Below are 24416 nucleotides of genomic sequence, written 5' to 3'. Positions count from 1 at the left end.
ACACTCTGTGACAAGAATATCTGCCTCGCACTTTTTCCCCTTATTGCCTGCAGTTTCACAGCTCTTCACAGTAGAAATGCCGTTTCAGAAGAAAATGTATTGCACTGAAACCACAGGGGATTCGTCAGTGGTTGCAGTGACAGTACCTGCGCCAGTGGTGGTGATCAGTTTGGGCTTGCTGCGTGCACCGTCGCCCTTTGTTGTATAGGCTCCCACAGTAACTGAATATGTGGTCTCAGCCTGCAGCTCTGTGATGATCATTTCCTGTAAAGATTCAGAACTTAAGTTGCAGGAAACTCACACGCTGATTTGCAAATACAAGCAAGGAGCAAAGCACAACAGACACATTCTCTCAGCTGTACTTAACATTGGGGCATGCTTCCGGGGAAAGGAATAGTCTCGATCAGCTGTGGTCAGTACATTTCTTGACAAAGAGTATGTTTCTTTTGTATGTTGCAAAATAGCTTCGTCAGTAAACACCAAAAGACTTCAAACCTTTAAGGTCAGTACTATTGTGAGTCAAGGATTCCATCTGCTGTTGTCTAAATATGTTACAAAGTTGAACTGACACTCAAGGTAATGCTTAAAATGCTTGAGGTCTTGAACTCCTAGTGCACAAAAGCCACATGCCATTCATGCAGAGGGTGACAGCAGGGGGAAACAAGATTCGAAGTCTGTCAAGTTTAACTACTCACATGTTCGGTTGAATCATCATATTCCCACTGATTATGATATCAGAATATGGAGAGAAAAGAGACAACAAATAAGGCCAGGTACAGACACTAATCACTGGTGAGAAAATATACACACAGTTTGTCTGCAACCACCAAATTAATTTGTATCTTGATTAAAAGTAACTATAGTAAAAGTAACAATAATCAAATATAGACTTGTAAATAAACATGCACACAACTTCTGCATCCAGGAGAGTTGTAATTAGTGACACACCAGTTAAATGGTAACTATTTTCAATTCAAATATTGATATGACAGGATAAAAGTGAGCTTTCTTTTCCCACTCCAATTAAAATGCTTTTCTGTAAGGTCTGTAGAGGTGAAAGAGAGAAAGCGATACTTTGTGTGTGAGAGATGTGGTGGCTGGTTGAAAAGGGTGTTGTACCTGGGCATCATCAATCAGGATGTCCTTGATGACTGGCTGTCCTGTGGGCTCCCCATTAACCATCCTGACATAGTGCACCTGGTACCCTCGGATCTGACCGTGCTGCTTGGTGGGCATCGGTGAACGCCAGATCACTTTAATTGATGAGGAGTTGACAGCCTCCACCTCAACTTTACGAGGTGGCCCGCTAGGAACTGGAGGAATACCATGGGATAGAAAAAAAAGGTCAAAATTATAGAGAACCCCTTCGCCCTCTTTTTATTTCCTGTCCAAAAGCCGTAGCGCAAAATGCTGCAGTGACAAAAAAAATCACAAAAGTGCAGCAAACTGCAACAAGCACTGCATGACATCAATATTTCAACAATGGTAAGGGGAAAAAACAACAGCAAAAACAGGTCTGACAACTGACCTAATCCTGAAACATTAAAAATGGGTAGAGTGGATTTCTAAAACATAGAATAAAAATGTGTTTTGCCAAAATAGAAAAGTGGAGCCAAAGGGGGGCTTCAAGTGTTTCAAATATTTGAAGCACTACAATAATTTTGGCTATGGTGGGAGGAAAAAATGAATAAAAAAAATGATTCTATCACATGAGGGGAGAAAAAATATAAAAAAAATGGCCTTCAAAAATGTCTTCCACCTATTGTTATTCCCACTGTCCAGAACTTGTCCTTTTGCCAAGTTCCCAAAAAGTGAGTTATACAAAAAAAAAATGCTGCCGTTCAAAAACACTGCAGAGCATATTTCAAAAATGACAGTTGGGACTGGAAGTTGGAGGCCTGCAGTTGAAAATGCCATACCATGTGTTGAAATTGAGCAGCGTAGGAAAAAAAAAAGTAAAAAAAAAAAAGGTGCTTTTGCAAAGTGAGTCAGTCACAGTTTGTGTGGGTGGAAAAGTGCACAGTCCAAAATGGGGCTAAAAGTAGCAAGTGATGACCGTCACTTTTACTAGAAGCAGGCAGAGGGGTAGAAAAGAGGAGGGAGTTGCAGATATAGGCGAGGTTGTTAGTATTTGACGGGGTAGGTTAAGAGGGTTTGACTGGATGTTCAGCTGGAGCTTTGTTTTAGCGAACACATACCATCCTCCTCTGTGCGGATGAGCTGTGGCAGGCTTTCCGGTCCTGCCCCGACATCTGTGTGAGCAGTGACCGTCACGCGGTAATCTGTCCATTTATCCAGGTTTTCCAAAAGGTACTGAGAGCTTTCCGGAGGGATGCTGGAGATTTGATGAGCAGCGGTATCCTCCCCTTCAGTTGCCGCATATTGGATGGTGTATTGCGTTATGATCCCATTTTGTAATTCCAGTGGGGGTGGCCGCCAACTTACCAGGATGTTGGTGGAGCTGGGGCTGTAGCACTTGACTTCCTGAGGTGGGCCTGAGGGTTCTGGTTGATGTGTTGGGTTTGGTGCAGGTGAAGGGTTTTTTGTTTGGTCAGGCCGTTCATTGAGTTGGATTTTAGTTTTAAAGGAGTTTCGGTTTGGTTCGATCGGGATGATGATGGTATAATTGACCAAACAAAGGGAAAAAAAGAAAAGGAAAATGAAATGACACAAAATGAGGAAAAAGTACAAAGACTTATGTGGGTAAAAATAAAGTAAATTAAATCAAGGAAACATAGAAAATACAAACAAAACAAAAGGCGAAAACCAACACAAACAGGTACACACTGATGATGAATGGAAGGTGCTGATTGGAAAAAGGACAGCTTTAAAATATGTAACCTACCTTTGTTATGAAAAATATATATTTATATATATATATATATATAGATAAAAAAAGGGAAAATAAAAATCATATATCCTATTCTATTCTATGTATTAGATCACTTTAATTTCTAAATAAATAATTTAGGATAAAACCATTCCAAAAGAAATGAAGTAATATCTAAGACAAATTTGGCAAGCAGTTACCATCAATCCAAAAACATAAAGGTTGATGCTTTAACTATTCAAAATAGAAAAATGTTGTATTTGTCACCAACCTTTCCGAAGCCTGTTGGTTTGTGGTAACAGCCTGATTGTACAACAGAGAACTTCCCAAGGAGACATGACTGATTTATTAGATTCTGATAACATTGGCATGCACTTTTTGATTTACTTCATCATTTACCTCAGAACAAACATCTGGGGCAGAGTTTGAGTTTCTTGTATACCCACCTGATCCCTGCCCTTGGCTTTCACAGACCTCAGATTTATGATTTCACGTGTGGTTTAAGGGGAATCCTCTGACTGGTAATCAAATTCAGTTGAACTGCACTGGGTTTAGTTTGATTTTGTAACAGAATCCAATTTTTCAATTTAGACTTGTTTCATATATCTGGGGTCTTTTGGGGGGGGGGGGGGGAAGTGTCCCTAACTACAGAGACAACGCTTGCTGTGAGCTTTCTATGATGTCGTTACTCCACAAAATTTCTTGATTCTAATTTGAATTGAGTACAAACATCAATAGCAAAAATGGGTAAAATCCCAAGTGGTTCTTGGCAGTGTAGCTACATAGAAAGCTCATTTTGAAAATTCTCTACTCTTTTATTTTTGGCTGACATGCTATGTCAAGAGACAAGGCTTACTGAAATGCCCTTTCACGTATGAAAAACAGTTGGGTAATGCAGATGTGGGCAGTCGTGTTAATAATTCAAGGCTTCATCATTCATTTCAGTCAAGACTGTTTTCGCACAACAAAGGTGGAGGGGGGTAGTTTTCGTAACCTTGTCTCCTGACTTCACAGGGAAGCCTGGGCACGCTGTCCATGCAACCTTTTCAAAGTGAATACTGCATGGTCAGGTAACACTTGTTTACTATTTCAAATGTTTACATCTCTTCAAATGCATCAGCCATTTCAAGAAAAATCACATTCACTGTATATCTGTGCTCAAAACCTTCCTGACATCCTTGTCACTTTTTGGGGGGATTTTGCAGCACACTAAAATTTAGAATGCATTTGAAAATGTGTTCCTTCCCAAATAGTTTAAACTCTGTCAGATAAGGAAGAAGACCTACGTGTCTGTGGAGTTTCTGCGGAGATCTCGTTGGTGTAAGCTCCGACTCCGTGTTTACTACGGGCAGCCAGCCGGAAAGTATACGTCGTGAAGGGCTTCAAGTCTTTCAACAGGTATGTTGTTGTCGGCTCGAAGCTGATACGTTTCTGTGGAGAAAGTTTCACATGTGAGTTTTCAAAGAAATACAGGCAATAAGTCAGCTGCTTTCTGATATGAATATACAATTTGACTGTATTATACCCTGATAAAAACTACTACAAACACCAATTATGCAGTCATTTGGCGGTATGTTTTAGGTTTGTGTGCAATGGTGTAACAATATTGGTTTGATTATCGACTGCTCATAACTAGTTACCATAAATCCATTTAAACAATACTGGATATTCTTCCATGTAATTGTTATATTAGAAGATATACCTATTCCTTTTCGCTGTATGTCAGCTGGTGGTTTTCATGTTGAGAAATACCGGTATCTGGTATTATGTACATATACAGTATGTGACTTATCAATTAGTACTATTTGTGTTGGCATTAGAAAACTAGAACAATTATAATTTTGTGAATTTACATATTTACAACGAATATTATGGATGATTGCATGACGTAATCAAACCATTACTCGGTAATGGATTCCCGTGTGATTCAGAACAAATAATTTGTGATAATGTAAATAAAATCTAATGGTGGGCCAAATTGGGTCAAGTCAGGAAATCATTACCTCCTCTTTGTCATCCCTCTTCCTGTACATAAGTTCATATCCTGTGATTTGATTTTCCTGCCCAGTCTGCGCTGGAGCAATCCATGACAGTAAAATACTTGTTTCTGATTTGGCTTCTCCTTTGAAGTCGGTTGGTTGGGAGGGAACTGCAAGTGGAATAAAGAGATTAATTAATTTATCATTACATCTTGCACTATTCATTATCATCACAGTCACACTGGCACAGATGCCACTTTGCATTAAGTTACTGCTACAAGAGACACAGAGTCCATGGTTACTTCATGAGGGGTAAAAACAACTTTTTCACAAGAAGTAAACAACTGAGCATTTGAATTGTCACACTTGAGAAAGGCAATTTAAGTGTTTGTATAAAGCCTGAAGATGATCGTGTGTTCACAACTATAAACCTATAAACTTAAAATGTGTTCAATTATAGATTCCACAAATAAAAACAAACCGTGCTTACCTCCCGTCTTAGCGATTATTTGAAGGTCTGGAGAAAGAGGTCCATCGCCTACTGAGGTGTAGGCCAAAACCTTGATGTAGTAGGTCTTATTGGGGATGAGGCCCTGGATGGTGGCATAGTTTGCCCCCCGAACAATCTGCTTCTCCCAGAGGTTGACTTGTTGGGTGGAGTCCATGGTGTAGTAGACTCGGTAACCCATGATCTGCCCGTTGGCCTCCTCCGGTTCATCCCAGTGGATAACCGCTGTGGTGGTGCTCAGCATGTGACCTCTGACCTGCCTTGGTGCCGTGCTGGGTGCCTGCTCAGCTGTTTTGGCCTCGATGCTCTCACTGGGTGGCCCTCGTCCGATGTTGTTCACCGCCACCACCCGAAACTCGTAGTCCGAATAAGGGCTGAGGCCTCCCACGCTGTACCGAGTGGTGGCCACGCCGTCGATCTCCTTGTACGAGTCCTCTGAGTACTTGGACTTGTGTTGGATGATGTAGTAGGACACCGGTTCCGGATTGCCCGAGTCCCATGTCAATGTTATGCTGGTGGCTGTGCGCTCTGTCACCACAGGAATGCCAGGAGTCTTGGGCAATGCTGTGATGATAAGCATACATATGAATAGGAATGCAAAGTATACAGCAACGCTATACCTGTAGATAATTTATTTCCTGTTATGGGTCATAGACACTTCATTTTAATTTGTAGATGGTTGAATTATATTGATCACATTCATTTTACAGTCCATTGCACTTGACACTGATGATATATATATAGTATATCTGGAGTCATCAGACTCGTATGAAGTGTGTGTGTGTGTGTCTGTTCTATTGCGTGGATCGTCTTTGTGTTGTTTCACTTTTTCCGAGTTTCGTATGAATTTATGTGCGAGATTAAAGGTCGGCATACCCCATGTTCAACCGAGAGGAATGTTGTCGTTTATCTCGGATTTCCCAGTGTTTATCACTTTAATAATTTAACAGTTCAATTTATTGCTTTAATTCCCCACGCCGTGACACATGGCAAAAGATATCAGGGCGATAGATTGTCTTTATATGCCATCTCAAGTATGCTTCTGGGGGAGTTTGCTGCCAGACGGTTATATTGTGACTAATATTTCTCTGTTATGTCTAGGAAAAACAAAACAGAGGGGGTGTGTGTGAGTCTGTCCCTTGTGAGCACGTGGACATGGCGACACCAATCTGGGATATCTTTATGGTACGCTGCTGTATAGATATGATTACACTCAGATAAGTGCCAAGCCTACAGAGGAAACCAAACAATACTCGCTCCGTTTTACATCCCCCACCCACCCGCCCCCTCCTCCTCCTCTACCTCTTGCTAACATGGTGAGCTCGTGGCTCTGTAGCTCTCCAGCTGAGAGATAAGAACTTCACTATATTCTCAATCTGACACCTAATGCAGTGAGGCTGGTGCCAGGGCTTGTCTAAAGCTTTATAGAATCCTCCACAGATGAGTTACCGTGGCGGTGACAGTTAAATTACTTTCTTTAAAGCACTGCCCATCGTCTCTGCTTGGATATTCACTCCTAATATAGCATATGCATGCAGTTAAAATAAAAAGACAAAATATATATTTAAAAAGTGTGCGTATGTGTATATACACTTATACACACCAAAAAAAAATCTTTAAAAAAAGTGTGTGTGTGTGTATATACATATATATACACACACAAAATATATATTTAAAAAGTGTATATGTATGTATGTACACACACTTTTTAAATATATATATTTTGTATTTTAATTGAATTTAATATTTATATACGCACACACTAAACTGTATGCAGAATTGTCCGAACTAAGCCCAGCTATACATAGCCTTTGTGTATTGTAGTACTGTAGGAGCTCACTAGCTGCTGAGCACACTATACTCTGCCTTTTAATTCTGAAGAAGTGCAGCTTTACCTTTCACCGTGATCTGTGCCACAGCCTCTATCACCCCCAGGGTCGACATGGCCACACAGGTGTAGTTGGCCGACTGCCGGACGTCTGTGAGCTCCAAGACGTTCCGTCCAATGGGCATGTCGTCCTCTGGCGTCAGGTCTTCCGCACCCAGCATCCACTTGACGTATGGCATGGGAGAGCCCACTGCCACACATGTGATATTGACACTGCCGCCTGGCATGATCTCGTTGTCTGTAGGTGGAATGGAGAATCGTGGTGGCACTCGGCGTACTGAAAAAGACAAAATGTGGCGTGAAAACCCAGAAAATGGAACAACTGAATCCATTTATAGAAAAACAAAATCTGTATTTTACTCAAATGTTGCCAAAAGAAAACTGATTGTCTAACATTTAAACATTATATAATAACATCAGCACATTGTTAAAAGTGAAATTGTAGCATAGAAAATTGGTTTCTCGATTGATAACTTATGATCGCTTGATGAAGGTTAGGAAAACACATTTGATCAAAGACTTACATATTTCAATGGTGAATGAACAACACGAGTGCCATGCATATAAATACTGTATCACCATCAGAACAGGTACGCAGAACTACACAACGTTCTGGAGAGTCGACAGCACTCCACAGTTGTATGCAAAGAAACAACTTTTCGGCTGCGCGCTTCCAGCTGATGTGAGATAATGTGCCTCCTCACATTCTCACATCACACAAACATAGATAATACTCCGAGAAGTTGCACACGCATCAAAAGGAGAATGATGATCCTCTGCAATTTTTAGGGTCAGTCCAAAGTAGAAACTAGGGCTGTCAAATGTTATGCGTCCACTGCGTGAATAACACAATCACCCTCAACATGTTTCCCTCTCCTGCCTTTACTTTTAAAAGTGGCTTTAGATTGGTGAACTCTGCCAGACGGCTTAGAGGATGAAAGTAAAAGTTATGCATACTTTCTTTTATGCTTATGAATTCAATGGCCATAGAAAAGTATTACGCTTATCACAAGAGGACAAATTATGCCGGCCCTTAAAGCATTAACTTGGCTCGCTACACTTCGTTCTCTGATTGTACAAATCAGTCCGAGCCTGTGAATGAATCAAAATCTAAATACGAACTGATGTTAATTCAAATGATTTCGACATGACTGCAGGCCTCAGGACAGCTTCCGATAAAAATGCTGAGCGAGATAATTCAGAGTGAGGGTTCTGAAATGTAACTTTACCTAGGAGCATATCAAGGATCGAGACAAGCCACACGTCTTCTGAGAGGGAGACACGCTGCTCCAACACGAATGCATTGGCAGAACATATCTCATTGTTTTCATGATTTATGTACATCATAAGTCATCATATTGCAGCACATTGCAGAAGGACTAACATTGGAGTAATTTAGGTGTGTGGCATACTTGTCTCTTGATGCTAAGTTTTAGTTTAACCAGTATTTTTATTTATTTAAGATTTGTTATGATTCCTGTTTTTAAAATTAATAATCGTAATTTCAAAATATAAGCAAGTGTTATTTAATTTTTTTACAATCATGCGTACCTGCAGCAACATTGATTTTAATCCAAGTGAAATAAAACAACATATCATTTGACAGCGCTAGCAGATACACATTCCCCAAAAAACATTCTCAAAAGAAAGAGAGAAAAGTAACATAAAAGGCTAAAACTTCAAAGAAAAGGTGACACTCTTGAGTTAACTTAAATGTATAACATTCATAATGCACATGGACGGCTTCAAGGCCTTTTGGAGGGGAGCAGGAGTCCGTCATGCATACAAGAACAATATGTGACTTTGTGAGGCAACCATGTAAGGGAGTCAGCGGGAAGAGGGCTACAAGGGTAAAAGAAGTGCTAACGGGGTCAGAAGGAAGACGTGGCAGCACACTGTGTAATGGGAGGGTTAGTCTGGGAGTGCTACATTGTTGTATATGTGACTAGTACAAGCTCAAGGTCCTGGGAGAACAAAAAAAAACACTTGAAGAAGAAGACAACAACATCTTAGGACAGGAGTAAAATGAATGGACAGGACCAGAAATAAAATACAACATATTATTCAGCAGATTCTACTTGTGAGGATTTTAAAGTATGTGTCAATGATGTGGATAACTAAGGGAGCTTGGGTTAGGTGGGAAACAGACGGGGACTACCGGGTATTGTTATAACACATTTAGGGAGAGAGAAAGTAAAGTCAGTGTTACTGCTCATGGTATTGGAAATAGATTACTGTTAGCTTTGGTTGGTTTACTTATTCACTTCTTTAGTGAAAGCTTTTAAACGTGTGCACCCACATTTTTAAACAGCCCCAACTGTACTTCCTGTGACTCTAAACTAGTTATTATACATATGCATATATGTATATTAAAAATAGGCACGCAATTCCTGCTGTCTGCTTCCAACTCACCAACCCATTCTGTTGAGCAGACCGCAGCTCTCCAGAGAGGAAATCTAGAGGAGCTGCTTGCATTATTAAATACAACGTTTCTCTCACTCAATATTTAATTAATATCCAATTGGATCACGCTCCCCACAGACATAATATTATCGTGCTCATTTGAATATCATTACATTTGTCAAGTCTCGTGACTAACGCTCTAAATGCATCATTCTTTCACCACTTCCTGCGCAGACACATCCGAGTCAGAGGAAGTGTATAATCTCTGAGGGTAAGGTTATTTTTTACAGCTTGGCGCTTGACTTTAGTGCCCATTCCAACAAAGAATTGATTTTGCTTTAACATACTTTTATCCCTGAGAAACTTCAATTGGAGAGAGCACCACAGGGACAATTTTAGTGCAGTGGTGCTTAAATGGCTCTATGGAGGGAAAGATCCAGTGCTCATATGGAGCAACTCTGCATCTATGGTCAACAGCAATTATTAGGACAACAGCCCAATCAGGGACATTTTGTATTATTTTTCTGTTCTAAATTAAACTCATTTAATTATTACAGTTGTATTCATTTTGTATCCCATTGACCTGCTGTGTGGTGAGTCATCAGAGAAACCAAGCAGGAACACTGACAGGGTAAGGGTTGGGGTAGGGGGCGGGGCAAAGGGGATGACCAGCTCAAGCATTGAGAGGTGACCATGCAAATAGATCCTCAGAAATGTGCAAAAATCGCCCCGACCACCCCACCCCAAAGATGCAAACATGCACCACCTGTTGGACAGTCAAGCACTCTGACAAAGACCAGGGGCATTCTCGATGGCAACATGAACAGTGAATGAGTGACGAAGATTTTTTTTAAAGATATAAATAGAGGTAAAAAAAAAAAGAGAAAATGTTTTTGTTTTTTCGCAAACAAATGAAATTATTTATGTTTTGTGTTGTGTTCAAAAAGTAAAAACACACCAACCTTCTCGTAGCTCTGAGGGATGTTGGGAAATTTGATGCAGAACAAAATTAAATAAGGAAAGGAGAAAAACAAGGGAAACACAGAGAGTAAAAAGGCCATGTTTTAGGTGTTCAAATGCTATGTAAACAATTTGAAGGACCTTCTGTCTCCAAGGTGCAGGTTGCACCTCCCAGGTTACCAGATAAAAACGAGAAAGTCTGACCTGTCTGAGCTCAAACATTGTGAATAATAGAGATTGTTTACTTTGAATACAAACTATGCCCAAGCTAGGTAATTAGCTTGTACGTATGTATTTTGCTTATTATATATTGTATATGATGTTACTTACAAAAACTAACCAAAAGTCTGTTGAGCATTTGACAGTTATTTATAGAGACTTTATAATACTTGACAATACTGGAAGAGTAAGTGAGTTTTGTATATAAAATATGTGTGCAATTAAAAGTGAAAATCAGAAGCAAGAGTTGCACCAAATATTGTGACTTAAAAAGAGTGAAAGATTACAGCCTCTTTGAAAGAGCGGTTACTGAAATCGAGCTAAAATCCTGAAGCTATATCTGAATTATATATAAAAGAACAGAGACTGTTTTTACAAGACATTACATATGGAGTAGGATAATGTAAAAGCTATACTATACTGTATTATAATTGCTTTATACCAGTTGTAAGTGTTGAGTTTTTACATTTCCTTCTCAGTAAACCTAGTGGGATTAAAGCTGTCTTTTGGATGTTGATCAATAGGGAGAAAAAAGGCCAGAGAGGATCTGTTCATTGCTGGGGAAAGAGTTGGGACTGATGGAGGAGGGCCGGCCACCCTTTACCACCTCCGACAGTCAGGTTTGAGAGGCAATTAGTAGATAAACACAGCAAGCAGTCTAGTTGGTGTTAGACTCAGGATTATCAACAAGGACCAGAGACACATAACAGCAGATACCGTAGGTTCAAATCAGTGCAGGTAAGTCAAGTGCAAAATAAAAAAGAACCAAAACAACTAAAACATAGCATACTTACAACGGCCTCACAGGACATGGCCCCTGCAGACTTTATTGGCTGATTTAAAGGTTACTCGTGAATTTTAAAGAGAACATTAATACAATGTTTGATAGAAAGCATGCCAGTGTTGTCGACGTGTGTTTCCTACCTCTGACATATAGATTTGCTGGGGCAGAGTAGCGGGTTCCATCGTTGTTGGTCGCCACACATTCATACTTCCCCTGGTCAGACTCTTCGCTCTGCTCTATCTGGAGGGCTCCTGGTTGGGAATAGCAAATGGGGTTTGGAAGTATGTTTGGTTAAAATGTTGTCGTTCCCATCATGTTCACACGCAAACATAAAACAAGAAAAGAAGTTGTTGAACCTCAAGGAGGCCAACATCAGCCCCCTTCATTTCTAGTTTTGCTTTGTCCTGTCAAGCCTGAGTAGTTGGACAGTTTGAGGAAAGTTGAAATTAAACAATATCCAATAAACTGCATCAATGAAATGCTACGTTCTTGCCTCTTTTACTTAAAACTCTATATTTTAAAGTTTAGCCCCCATCATTATCCCAGCCTGATCCACTGGCTGAGGACTGTGTTACCCTGCTATAGGTGAGGGATAGCTGCAAATGGTGATCATGCAAGACATTGTAATACAATTTACCGGGCTAAAATATCAACGAGGGAAAAGAATAAAACACATTGTCCAAATCCAAAAGAAAAGAAAAAAGAAAAATACCTAAGTTATCTTCTGTCTATAATACATTTACCTTGTCGATGACTTCTTTAGAGAAAAAGCCTGATTGCTTATAGGATCTAAAAAGACCCTAATGCTATTGCCAATGTTCAAAAAGAATGTCATAATTTCAACTTGAAGAATAGGGGCAAGCCCTTCAATATACAACATGTCACTGGACTGGTCAATATGGGGATGAGTGATACTGCTTTAGGGAAACATGGATCAAACAAAAAAGGTTTACAGTATAAGAAAGCAGCATAACAGGGGAGGACAATTAAAAGAAAGAATTTTAGGTATGAATTTTAGCATATTCAATCACAGATCGGGTGTAATATTCACCTAACTGAATATTTTGGGACTTCAACTAGGTGAAGTAACTTTAAAAAAAAAAAGGCAGCCCAGGAAAAAAATTGAAAAATGCTGCTCATAGATGTATAAAAAATGTTAATTGAAGTATTATGTAAGGCAGAACCAACATATAACCCTCAATAACAAAAGTTTTGACATGCAAATCTTGGCAAGAAATGTATGTCGGCACAACTTACAACCTTCTGACAACCCTTAGCTGAAAAATAAAATGCATTTGTATTAGAAGACAAAATTCAAAATATCGACCTGAGCCGACAAGAAGGTAACCAACCACTGCTTTAGCTTGTGAAAGCTACAAAAGACACCCATAAAAATCCACCAATGGGATCAGCAGTGTGGTGTCACATGACCCAGGGAAAAATGGCTTTATGCATCAACAACTCTCCAGCTTCATGTCACAAGGCAAAAATGAGCCAATCAGGTCCTCGCCGGACTCTACTGTTTGCCTTCCCCAAACCCTGAAGAAAAAAAGTCAAAAAGTAAAATACTCTCCAAACCCAAGAAAAGTAAGAAAAATAGGTGAAAGAGAAAAAAAGCACCGTAGAAACTTTATCAAAAAAGTGGTTGTTTGGGCTTTTTTGTAGAGGTACAGGAGAGGAAAGCAAATAGAAGAAATGGGAAAAAAATAGTTTGCAAATATAGAAAGAATTCTTTGGGAGAAAAAAGCAGAGGAGAGGCAATGTTGTCTTCAGCATGCCTGCGTGATTCCACAGCATCTGTGCATATGTTTTAGTGCTGAACAAGAACAGCTAAGGGGGAAAAATGCTTGGTTGTTTTAGTTGGACAAAAAGAGGGACACATGATTCGCTATGGCCAAAAAGAAAACAAAAATGAACGGAAAAAATATAGTTTAAAAAAATAATTGTCATTGGATATGCTTATTCGAGCCAGGGCAAGCATATCACAACTGAGCTAAACAGGCTCTTGAAACCAGAATATAAAGGAGTAAATAAAGCATAGACAAAGAAAAATGGAATATAAATTTAGTCAACGAAAATAGGACAAATAAGAAGGAAGGTCCATATGAATGTAATGGGTTTCGGTCTTGGTAAACAGGACAGAAATGGAGGTGATTCAAGTGAATGGATGGGTTGACAGCAAGAATGAATTTGTATTACTTTCATTCTGTGAACGTCAGTTCAGCACTCTTACCTCTTATTGGTGTACCACCTGGGTGGATAATATGAATGCAAATAAGATTAGAAAGAAGAAGCATTAGTACGAGTAGATAGAGGCTTGGGGCTTTGGAAGAAGAATCAAATTAGATTTAACAGGGTACGTAAATAAAGGTACTAGAGGAAAGAGAAAGGAGAGAAAGGGAGAGAGAGAGAGAAAGAGAGAATTGTTCTGTACTCTACTGGCAAAGAAAGACAGGAATCATCATAGAAGAGCATAGGTCAGAGAGAAGAACTTGTACATTGATGTACCACGGGGAGGTGCCATTTTGGAAGTGGCAATAGCTTCTGAAGACCGTCTCCTGAAGGGAGAGACTTTGACGACTTTGTGTATGAGATTGAGAGCAGTCATATTTAAACAACTTGAGATCCCTTTGCTTCACCTGAGCTAAACAGAGCTGGTCACCTCCCTAAATCTCCTGAAATTCCCAAACCTACTTTGCTGGTGTTAAAGGATAAGTGAGTACGTGGTGGGTCAGTGAGTGAGTAAGAAAGATGTGAGGACAGGTCATTATATGTCAATATAAGCTACGGTTGGGTGATTATAATCTCCAGATAAAGGTGATGCTAAAGCTGGCAGTGGTGGGACACTTGAACACCGTGGGGTGAGGGGAGAGTGTATGTGCCTCTACTAGTAGCCCTGAAACTGCACTATCTGTTAGTAAAATGCATGCCATGCATTTTAATAGTTGTTTGAGACATGAGAATTAGTGGGGGGTGATGTGTGCTTTAGAGCTAAGCACTTACCAAAGGATTCTGTAGATTTAAAAATATAGAGAGAAGAAAGACAGCATAAGAATATGATTATATGCTTAAGGTGAGTTTAGTTAACAAAGGTTTTCGTAAATGCGTTATCAACTACGTGAATCAAAGTCGCACATTAGAAATACGGGTTAATTCTACACAGTTCTGTTGAAAACAAGGCAGCAAGGAAGTCAGGTTAGCAAGACGGTTTAACACAGGACAGCTGTGAAATCTGAAGACAGGTGGTCAAACATACAAGACTTAAACGTTACAGGTAGTTGTGCTAATGTGTTGCCTTCCGCGGGCACATAAAGCTGCAAGCTATGATTTATGTAATTCTCCTTAGAATATCGTAGTATTGAGATAGTGAAATCAAATGGGGTATTCAGGCGAATGGGTATATTAGAATAATGTCACAGGCAAATAAAAACAAAGCTGGCATCGACACATTAAAGCAGGGGCTGTAAATTCAAAGAATTAAGGGGAAAGGGAAAAGCCTTGTGAAGGTTTACGCACTACTGTGGCTGATTAGAGTCCATAAACCTAAAGAAGTTTCTTATGCAATGCAAATTTCTTTTTCAGAGGAGGTTTATTAAAGATCCCTCTTTAAACATTTAAAAAAGGACGATGATTAATTTGCTCTTCTGCATGTTTCCTATTTGATAATCGTGTGAACTCCTTATTTATTGTAAAAACACAAACACTAAATACAGATATTAAAACAAATTAAGAGAATGGATCCAAAAACAAAATACTGCACCATTGCAGTGGACAGGAAATCAACACAAAACCGCAAAATAATTCATTGTAAAAAGTCACAGCAGTGAGCAATGAGGGCAGAAGTTAGGGCAGAAGCCAGCAAACACAGAGGGGGGGGAACAATCCCAACAGCCCATGACAACACTGGAAGACAAAGGGAGACACACATACAGACAGCACACACCGGGGCGCACAGAGAGAAGAGGACAGGAAGTAGTAGAAACAATGCCATTACCTACAAAATTAAAAGCCAAATGAGAAGTTCAATTATGGGAGGAAGAAGAGGATGAAAGAACCGAGACGACAACAGGGGGAGCAGATCAGATAGAGAGTAACGAGAAAGAAGACTCCCCCGTTTTGTAATGAAGCGTTCAGCAGAGGAAGCCTACCTGATCTGAGCTGTTTAATGCGTCCATTGTTGGTGGTGGTGTTGACGGGGAGGAAGTCTTTAAACCAGGAGATGTCTGGGTCGGGGTTGCCGCTGGCGGCACAGAGCATAGTGGCGGTGCGTGTTCGCTCCACCACTTTCAACTGTGGGCCCATGTCTATGGTGGGGAAACCAGGGGGCAGCTGGTCCTCTGCAAAAAAAAAGAAGATGAGAGACATTGTTGAAGAAGCCAGTGGTCCTCCTCAAACCCTGTACAGAGCTAATGACAAGGCAGAGCCTGTGGAACATTATAATCATAAGACTGCAGAGGGAAAGATGGATCTACAATGTCGATGAACAGCAGAGTTCAGGCATCTCCCGGTAGTTGATGGAGAAGTTCAGGTTGTATTTTAGGGGAATTAAAATATTCACTTCCCACTGAGTGTTAGATGAGACAATAGAAAAACACTATTTACCAGTTAAACAAGCTAGGGGCAACCTAAACAGAATATTTCCCAGCAATTCTCTGAATGACAGAAAAGAAGAAACCATAGCTCCGCTGGATAACAGTTTATCCACCTTTTGAAGTTCTTTGATAGTGGCAGGCGGCTTAGCTGTGTTGAATAAGCTGTCTTGTCCCTGCCTGTGTCTCAACTCACCGACTTAACAGAGGCGGGCTACATCTCGCTGCCGTTTGAGATGTGAGAGGAGATAACTCACATAGCTCCTTGCTTCAAACATGTTCTTTTAGCAAAACAAAGAAAATCAAAGTCTGGGCTAAGTTTGTCTGCGGCGCACGGCTCTGAGCAGTATTCGGCGTGCAGAAAGCGATGATCTTAGAGAGGGCGCCGAGTGGAATTTTCCATGCGCCATGAGACCTCTGTATGCAAAATGACTGCCTCTCAGTAAGGTTCTGGGGGATCAGAAAAACAAGACCGAAATTCTCAATGCCAATGAGGTTTATGTGCATCTTTTAAGTTTTCCTTCCCCTGCTGTGATATCGCTAATTATTGTCTTCCGCTGCTCTCGTAAACTGCACCTTTTTTGGAAACACTTTCTTCATTAAATTTTCATGAGGAGACATCAGTCTGGAAACAGCTTTGCGATGCCACAGCCTGCACACAGCCAAACGACAATCATGGCCGCCTTCCAACAATGCTTTTGGGTATCTGGCATGAGAAACCAACTCGATGGATAAATCTTCTCAGAAATAGACTGTATTACAAATGAGTGACTTCAGACTGAACTGCAAAACTTCCGATGCAACTCTGCGTCCCTGCCTGAACTGACATGTGTTTTGACAGTGATGGAAGGGTTTGTAAATGTTTTGAAATCAATCACAAAGATGCATTATCTTTCTCTCTTCTTAAACCAAGTTGAGGGATTCCTATCCTACATAAAGCACACTTTGAACACTGGTCATTTTCTTGGCAGCGGTGGACGGTTAGTTATCCTGGACGTCCTGCCCCATGCATCCTTATGGTTTATTATCACTGTACGCCCTTGACATGGTGTGCAATATATAGGATACATTTATCCCTTTCAGTATCCATTAAGGTAATGAGAGCTCCCCGGCTTTACTCTCGTTAAAAGTTTGTAGGTGTTTGGCACTGTGTTTGCTTGTTGCTTGCACAAAATTGATTTGCTGTTAATCAAGACAAATACCACTTAACCACTTAATTCAGCTCAGTCACACCAGCCGTATGTAGTTAACATCGCAGTTAAGGTAGGAAAGTTGGGCTGAAGGACATATCCAATTCTAGTATAACACCTGAAGAAATCCCCCTTTTTCTCTTGTTAACTTGTTATTGCCGCCGTTCATATCTCCCTTACAGTCATAAAATGTGATTGCATGGTTATGGATGGTGTATTCTAATCATTTTAGGTGTTTATGTGATAAGCTTCAATAACTCTATTAGCTATCATTTATCTCTTTTTCTGATTTACAATGACAACGCAGTGAAAACAAAACCGCATTAAATTATGTAATTACGTGATCATTGTTCACATAATCATGATGTTTTATATCTGTGTGTTTTTTTTGTTTTTACAATCAACACATCCATTTGAAGAGTTCTCTGATATTCACACATATGATCATTTAAATTGAGTGACTTTCTTCCAAAAGTATCACAGTCATATGTATCAAGAAATGAGGGAATAGAACAAAAACAACGACACATTTTGCTCATTCAAATGGAGAAAGGCGGGTGAAAGAAATTAATTGTCAAAGGTAGCCCCTTTTCAAGCTCCCTTCAGCCCGTTCAAGGTCGAACAGACAATTAGTCGATTCTACAGTGAGTCAAACGTATACCTGATCAAACACAATAGCCGGAAGCAAGACTGGGAGCACGAGTGCATGTTGAATATAGTAATTGGATGTAACAATCCATGCGAACTAAGAAGCAACTCCTGTGAAATTGCAATATATTCTAAAACAAAGTGCTCAAGAGATCATAACTTAACTGTCCAATCTAAGAAGCCAGGATTGTTCTCAAGCTGGTTATTCAGCTCCATGGAGAAAAGAAGAGGGCGTGAGGCAACATTCCTTTTAAATTGTAAATGGTGTAGTTTTTCAAAATCTGGATCCTGTAAAATATTTGGACGGAAAAATCATAGCAATTCTGTCTGATTTACACTACTGATTAACTACAGTGTCGCTCACTGACATTGTGAAAACATATTAAAATGAGGCCCAGGTCAAGTGAACAAAGGGCACTTTCACCAAACCCATCTTCCATGTCCAATAGAATGTGTTGGTTACATGATGCTAGCCCGTAACTCTGATGCAGGCAGCTGATATGACTCCAGGCAGTGCATTTAAAATTAATGATCTGTTACAAAGGTTTCTGGCCTTTTGAATGCATTCTTGCTCAGCCCAGAAATGTATTTTACAGCTGCTTTGTGCACTCACGCTCATCTAGAATGACCACAAAGTCATGATTTCAACCGTGAGGTATCTCAAAACTTCTCTTGCATCGGACTTGGATTCGGAAAGACAAAAGAAAGAATAATAAACACAAGTACCTTGACGTTCTCAAGCTCCTCACAGCTCTCAGCGATACCCTCATTCACTTCAGAAAGAGAATTACCATTGTGATAATAAATATAGCGATGGAAATTAAACACAGTTGCTAACTTGTGCCGTGATTAACAACTCACGTCAACAGAGCTGCGGCCTCATTTCCCTTACAAGGCAAAGGGACCACAATGAAACCAGATTGATCACTCTGTAATTCAAGCCACGGCCTGTTGGGTGTACATTTTTTTGGAAAAGTTGGGTTATTGACAAAGCGTTCAAAGTAAATAATGAAATAATGAATCAACCAGGGGCCAAGCCAGCACGTGGTTTTTCCCATGTGCTATGTTTGCAGTTCTGCTAAGTGTCAAGAGGTTGGTATTCGACTCGTGGTTACATTAATTATCAGCAAGGAGCTACTTCATTACCTCTTTAGGCACCCTGATCTGCATCCTGATCGGAGTAGAAATTGGATTTGATTGGCTTGTTAGTGCTTTGTTTTTGAATGTGTGTTTTGGGGCTAATATATGCTGTGTGACTTGAAAATGCAGCCACAAGCTACCCTGTACAGTATATGAAAGTCAAAGCTGAAATGGGAAAACGGAAACAAAAAATTGTTTGTTTTTTTGTACCGACTTTCCCTGCTTCCTTATTCTACCCCGCTGCTAACTGCAATCTCAAGGACAGCCTATAAGACAAGGGCAGTTTCTGCTTTATAGACCCATACTGTATATTCAACAATGGATCTACACACTAAATGAGATGGAAGGGAGAGAAATGCTGAAGTCACCTTCTAAAGAAGTGCTGAGCACTGGTGCTTGATATAAAAAGACTCCCAATGACAATTTGCACACATTAGCCACTGCCAGGCTATCAGGCCATATGAGTGTGCGCTGCCAAGAATGGGAGGAGTATAAAAGGGACATTGGCTCAAAAAGTACTTCAGTGAGCAGATTTCTGCAGAAGACATAAGGCCAGTGGACATAAACTCAACCCATTAGCAGATTATATCTATTGATCATTCATACAAAATATGAGCACGGGTGGAATCACATTTTCCGTGTACAAAAACAGTGGCCATTTCGGTTTCTAAAATGTTGCTTGGGAGCAGCACAATCTGTTGTTATATTGCAGTCGCTGGCAATAAACACACACAATCACACACAGTGTGTGTCAAAGTAAACGGGTCACCTGCTGTGTCGTAATTGGCTGGAGTTACAAACTCAAGTAATAATTTCCCTGTTTAGGCTCTAATTAAATGAGCCTAATTGAGTCTCAACAGATAAAGGTACCATTCCAACGTGAGTTGTTCCAGGATCAGCAAACATGTTAGCTCGGTTAGCGCTACAGCAAGGCCCTTTTGTATTTGTGTAGACTGAGTTGATGTGAACACTACATGATTAATACAGTTACATCTGTGGAGTGCAATTCATTAAAATGATTGTGGGACCAGACTAAAAACAAATGCCAGGACATCTGCTTGAGTTTAATATCTGCCCAGATGTTGACAGCTGTGGGAAACTGGCTCCAGAAAACCAAATAAAAAGCATGCTCCGCTCTCCTGCATAGAATCGACAGTCTACCAACCTCTGTGTCTTTCTCTCTGGTGCATAGTAGACCTTACACAGAGCAAAGATTTTGGAAGAAGCAATTACACAGCGAGTTGCTGTCCCCAGATATTGGTAGTCTGCTAATATTGCATATGCTTTAGCTTGTGCAATTGTATCGGTAATGATGATTGACATTTAAACAGTGGGTAGTGATGTCAAAATACAATTTAACATCCGTCATTGCGTAGTTAAACAAAAGCAGTAAAATGCTAAGGAAGCTGAGTGTAAATCTTCTACTTAAGTTGAATTACATGAGATGTGTTTCATGTCACTGAAATCACATTTGGCTCCAATATTGGAGATTAAGTACAAAAGAATTTGAGAAGAAATTAAACCTTTGTTGCGCTGAACTTTCCGAGTGAAGCCATAAAAACATAAACCTTTCCGGTCACATTCTGGCTTAAGTTCCGTGGTTGCTGCACAAGGATTGGATTCGGTCCGACCCTTTTCTTCCCAAGCGGAACAAGACTTTTCACCCCGCGGTTGAGGTTATTCTTCAGGGGAAATCCCTGCAGGCCAAAATAAAATGTATTTGTTGGACGTATTTGAGTGGATACAATCTCCTCAAAGAGGCTGTCACAGGTCACTTGCTGTGGCAGCGTGCTGGAGAAAAGTGTGTGTCAAGACCTATTGTTGTTTGAGGATCCCTCCCTGCCACAAGATGCTGGATTATGGAAGTGTGGGAATTTGGGGCAGATGTCTTCAAGTATGACATTCTTACAATTTACACTGCTTCTTCTGCTGCCCTGAAGATTATCCTTGCCCAGTTTAGGAATCAATCTGATTCTCGCTACCCCTCCCCAGATAATATTTCAGCCAGAACAAAAAGATGAGCCACAAAACATTACCTGTGGAGTGTGACAGCACTGCTTATTTTTCTCAGCAGCCTGAGCCAAAGCCATTTTTTCCCACCACACCATAGCATATCATTTGAAGTTGAGGGACAGTGATTAAAGCTCTTTCCACGCTGAAAAAAAAAATCCAAAAGAAGTGAGAAAGAAGATAGAAGAATTTAGCAGGGTTAGGGTGCTAATCATGTTAATCATACAGCACTCTTGCTGCTCACAAGGACGTCATTTGGAATTGGCTTGTTTCATGGCTTGCTAATGCATTAGCTGACCTAGATTGAATTAAGACTTGGTGTTTTATAAACTCGTAAAAGGTAATTAATAAAGAAGAAAAAAATGCCACACACACAATTAAAGGATGAAGGACGTAGAAGTGGAGTAATATGATATAAAATACATCTTGACACAGATAAATAAGCTACATTTAACCCAGACTCTCAGGGCAGACGTTTGGTCTTAGTGACATACACTTTTTTTCTCTCCAAAATTAGGTTGTTGATTCGGAACACAGTGACATGGCAACATTGTCCATTATAAGTTGTTTACAGTTCTCAAAAATGTGTTGCAAGCCTAGTTAATACATCCGCTCAGAGACGACCTGAATCCTCTTCAACAAAATGTTTTGTTCGGCTCCTGTTGAACTGACGTATTTTTTTTTTCCCTTTGGCATGTGAGAGGGGAATGTTAATTATGCTTTTGTTTTCACACAAACAAAATTACTCAACCAAACGTAAGAGCTCTTGATTAACAAAGGCAGACAGCAATTCCATTTTGTGCCAATTCTATGACGGCATCTGTTCTCTTCCTCTCTTCCCCTTCTCTAATGTTTCACCACGTTCACCCACATCGTTAATTTCTTTGCTCTACTTACAAGGTACGCTTAACGCTACCGTACAAAGGTGTACTTTTACAATGTAGCACCGAATGATTGACAGGTTCTAAATCTGAGACCACCCTTTGCTTTATCAGCAACCTGCAGCTTGGTTCAACTCTCAAACTTGGACTAAGACAGAGTTGCTTTCCTCAACACTCATCCATCTTTAACTATACACTTTTGCAAATAAACTTTTCCCCAAATACTTTTTGACCAGAGGACTGGAGCTTGTACCCTTATTTCCTATGTCGAATGAAAATACACAGACATTTGAATATATTGATTTAATTAACTTGCTATTGTACACTTAGTTTTTAAGTATGATAAGATGCAACACTTTTTGATAATGACTCATATTGCACTCATTGTTGTCATTAAGTGGATGTCTTGGCACTGTCTCAGGTGTAATAGTTGGAATAGTTTAGATGCAAGTGAGAGTAAAGCATAATTGAGGACAACAAGTCAGACACACGTTCAGAATATAAACGCACCTGTGCAACATTGCAGAACTTAAAAGAAGGAATGACAAATTGAGATGTCTGAAATTTCCCTAAATGCCCTCAGAGAATCCAAAGCATGTATTTATCCCACTGATACATCCCAGGGCTGTTTGGCACATATGTTGTCCAGTCTAAATAAGATTAGGATTCCTCCTGGAACTTCCTTTGAGCCAGATTTCCCAGATAAGCCTCCTGGCACCTGCACTGGGTAGATATTGCTTAAGTAATCCAATAATAGAAAACAAAATGCTCAGCACTTCGTCTAATAAGGCACACAATCATGTGTGGTAGGGGACGACTCTTAAATTCATCTTCCTGAGTTGTTTCTCAAGGGTTCAAATTGTTTTAATGCATTCCGTGTATCGAGACATATTTGTTTCATCGTTATTATTTTGCGGGCAGGAAACAACTCGACAGGAGCTCAAATCTGAGGGCACGTCCCAATTATATGCCCGAAGCCACAATTCTTAATGTTCCAAAGCATTAGACAAACTGATATGAGAATATGTTAAGTAGGAAAGCATGCAAAGCGTTCCAGTTTAGGGTCACGAATGTGTCAGTGCAGCACTCGCAGGTCAGAGGGAATCCTGTAGTATCTCGCAGAGTGCTGGCGAGTTTGCAATAACAGCCTGTGATCCATTTATCTCCACTGAGGATACAAATGTACGCTCCAGTCTTCATAATAACATTGATGAAGAGGCTAACCCAGAGAGGAGATTATGTCAGTTTATGGGTCTACTGTGTGTCAAGGGCCTTTTTTCATAGATACAAGTCATCATCTATTTTCATCTCATGGATATGACGGAGGGTGATTTTAGGTTAAAAACAATTACCGTGTACAGTTGTTTCCCTGTAAAAACCAAATAGACTACACACGTACACAATAGGGCTTTCAGAAACTTAAGGGACATGTTTTGCAAATGTGCCTCAATATTGTGAATTTTGTGCAGCGAAAAATTGGGCAACGCAGAAGGAGTGGAGTGGAGTGGAGCTGGGCTGACGAAAGTCTGCTTTAAGACATCAGTTGATGCAACAGGTATAGAGCATGCTAATGAATATTACTGTGAATGTGCCAGAATTGGCTCATGCAGCTAATTCCTATTCACTATAATAGTTTTAAGAGGAGCAGGCCCACTTCAACACAAAGTGGCATTAAGTCTCGTTAGCTTGGTACCTCTAAAAGGTAGTTCAGTAATTTGCTGAACAAATGCAGCCTCTTTGAGAAAACCGCTAACACCCCAAGGCCGACAACGAGGGACCATTTAGTATCCAAATTGTATCACTAAAATTGTATTTTCCCCCATTGTTGCCCGAAGGAGTAAAATAGGAATGGCTTGAGAAACACTATCCAGTGTCTTCTCTATCCTGCGATGATGAACGTTGTAACGAAATACAGGAGGAGTAAGGTGAAGGCACAGGGAGCTCTGGTAACCCGAGGTTCATGGCACTCTGTCTCGGTGAAAAATAGCATCGTCTCCCCCTTTGCCCCGCACTGATTGTTTCTTCCATAAATCCCCTTTGAGATTGTATAATTAATTGAATGCTGCTTATTTGTCATTAAAAACCCCTCGCCTAATGCCTGAGATTATGAGGAAACCATTGTAGAGTCAATCTATTAATCACCAAGCGTTTTTTCCCCAGAAAAACCTTCACAGTTGAACAATTCAAGCCGTTCCTCATTGTGAATGACATTGGAGAGCTAGTTATAAAACTTTAAGTTGACACACTGTTGTCATGGTGAATAATCACTTTTAAACACGTGTAAAACAAGTACAATTATATGTCTTTTGTGGATCACACAATAACTTTTATATTTTTACGTATTCATATCCAACCATGAAAGACATAATGCACATCTGTCATGTTTC

The 24416-nt window shown here is 40.1% G+C and overlaps 1 protein-coding gene across 1 annotated transcript in view; it reads right to left on the bottom strand.

Annotated features, from left to right (window-relative positions):
• The window catches only part of LOC306733615 (receptor-type tyrosine-protein phosphatase delta), a gene marked incomplete at its 5' end in the record, with an annotated part of 88910 nt that overhangs the window by 31152 nt on the left and 33342 nt on the right, over positions 1–24416 (bottom strand). Inside the window, 11 exons of the mRNA XM_079214884.1 lie at positions 147–264; positions 696–722; positions 1120–1313; positions 2199–2504; positions 4117–4261; positions 4834–4979; positions 5300–5881; positions 7213–7482; positions 11712–11822; positions 13805–13822; positions 15720–15908. Of these exons, the coding sequence (XP_079071010.1) occupies positions 147–264; positions 696–722; positions 1120–1313; positions 2199–2504; positions 4117–4261; positions 4834–4979; positions 5300–5881; positions 7213–7482; positions 11712–11822; positions 13805–13822; positions 15720–15908 (2106 nt within the window). The remainder of the gene's footprint in view (positions 1–146; positions 265–695; positions 723–1119; positions 1314–2198; positions 2505–4116; positions 4262–4833; positions 4980–5299; positions 5882–7212; positions 7483–11711; positions 11823–13804; positions 13823–15719; positions 15909–24416) is intronic.

This window comes from Taurulus bubalis (assembly GCF_910589615.1).
Source record: "Taurulus bubalis genome assembly, chromosome: 3".
NCBI classification, from domain to species: domain Eukaryota; kingdom Metazoa; phylum Chordata; class Actinopteri; order Perciformes; family Cottidae; genus Taurulus; species Taurulus bubalis.
The sequence above is the reverse complement of the archived record's forward strand: the minus strand, read 5'-3'. Positions and strand labels throughout refer to the sequence as shown.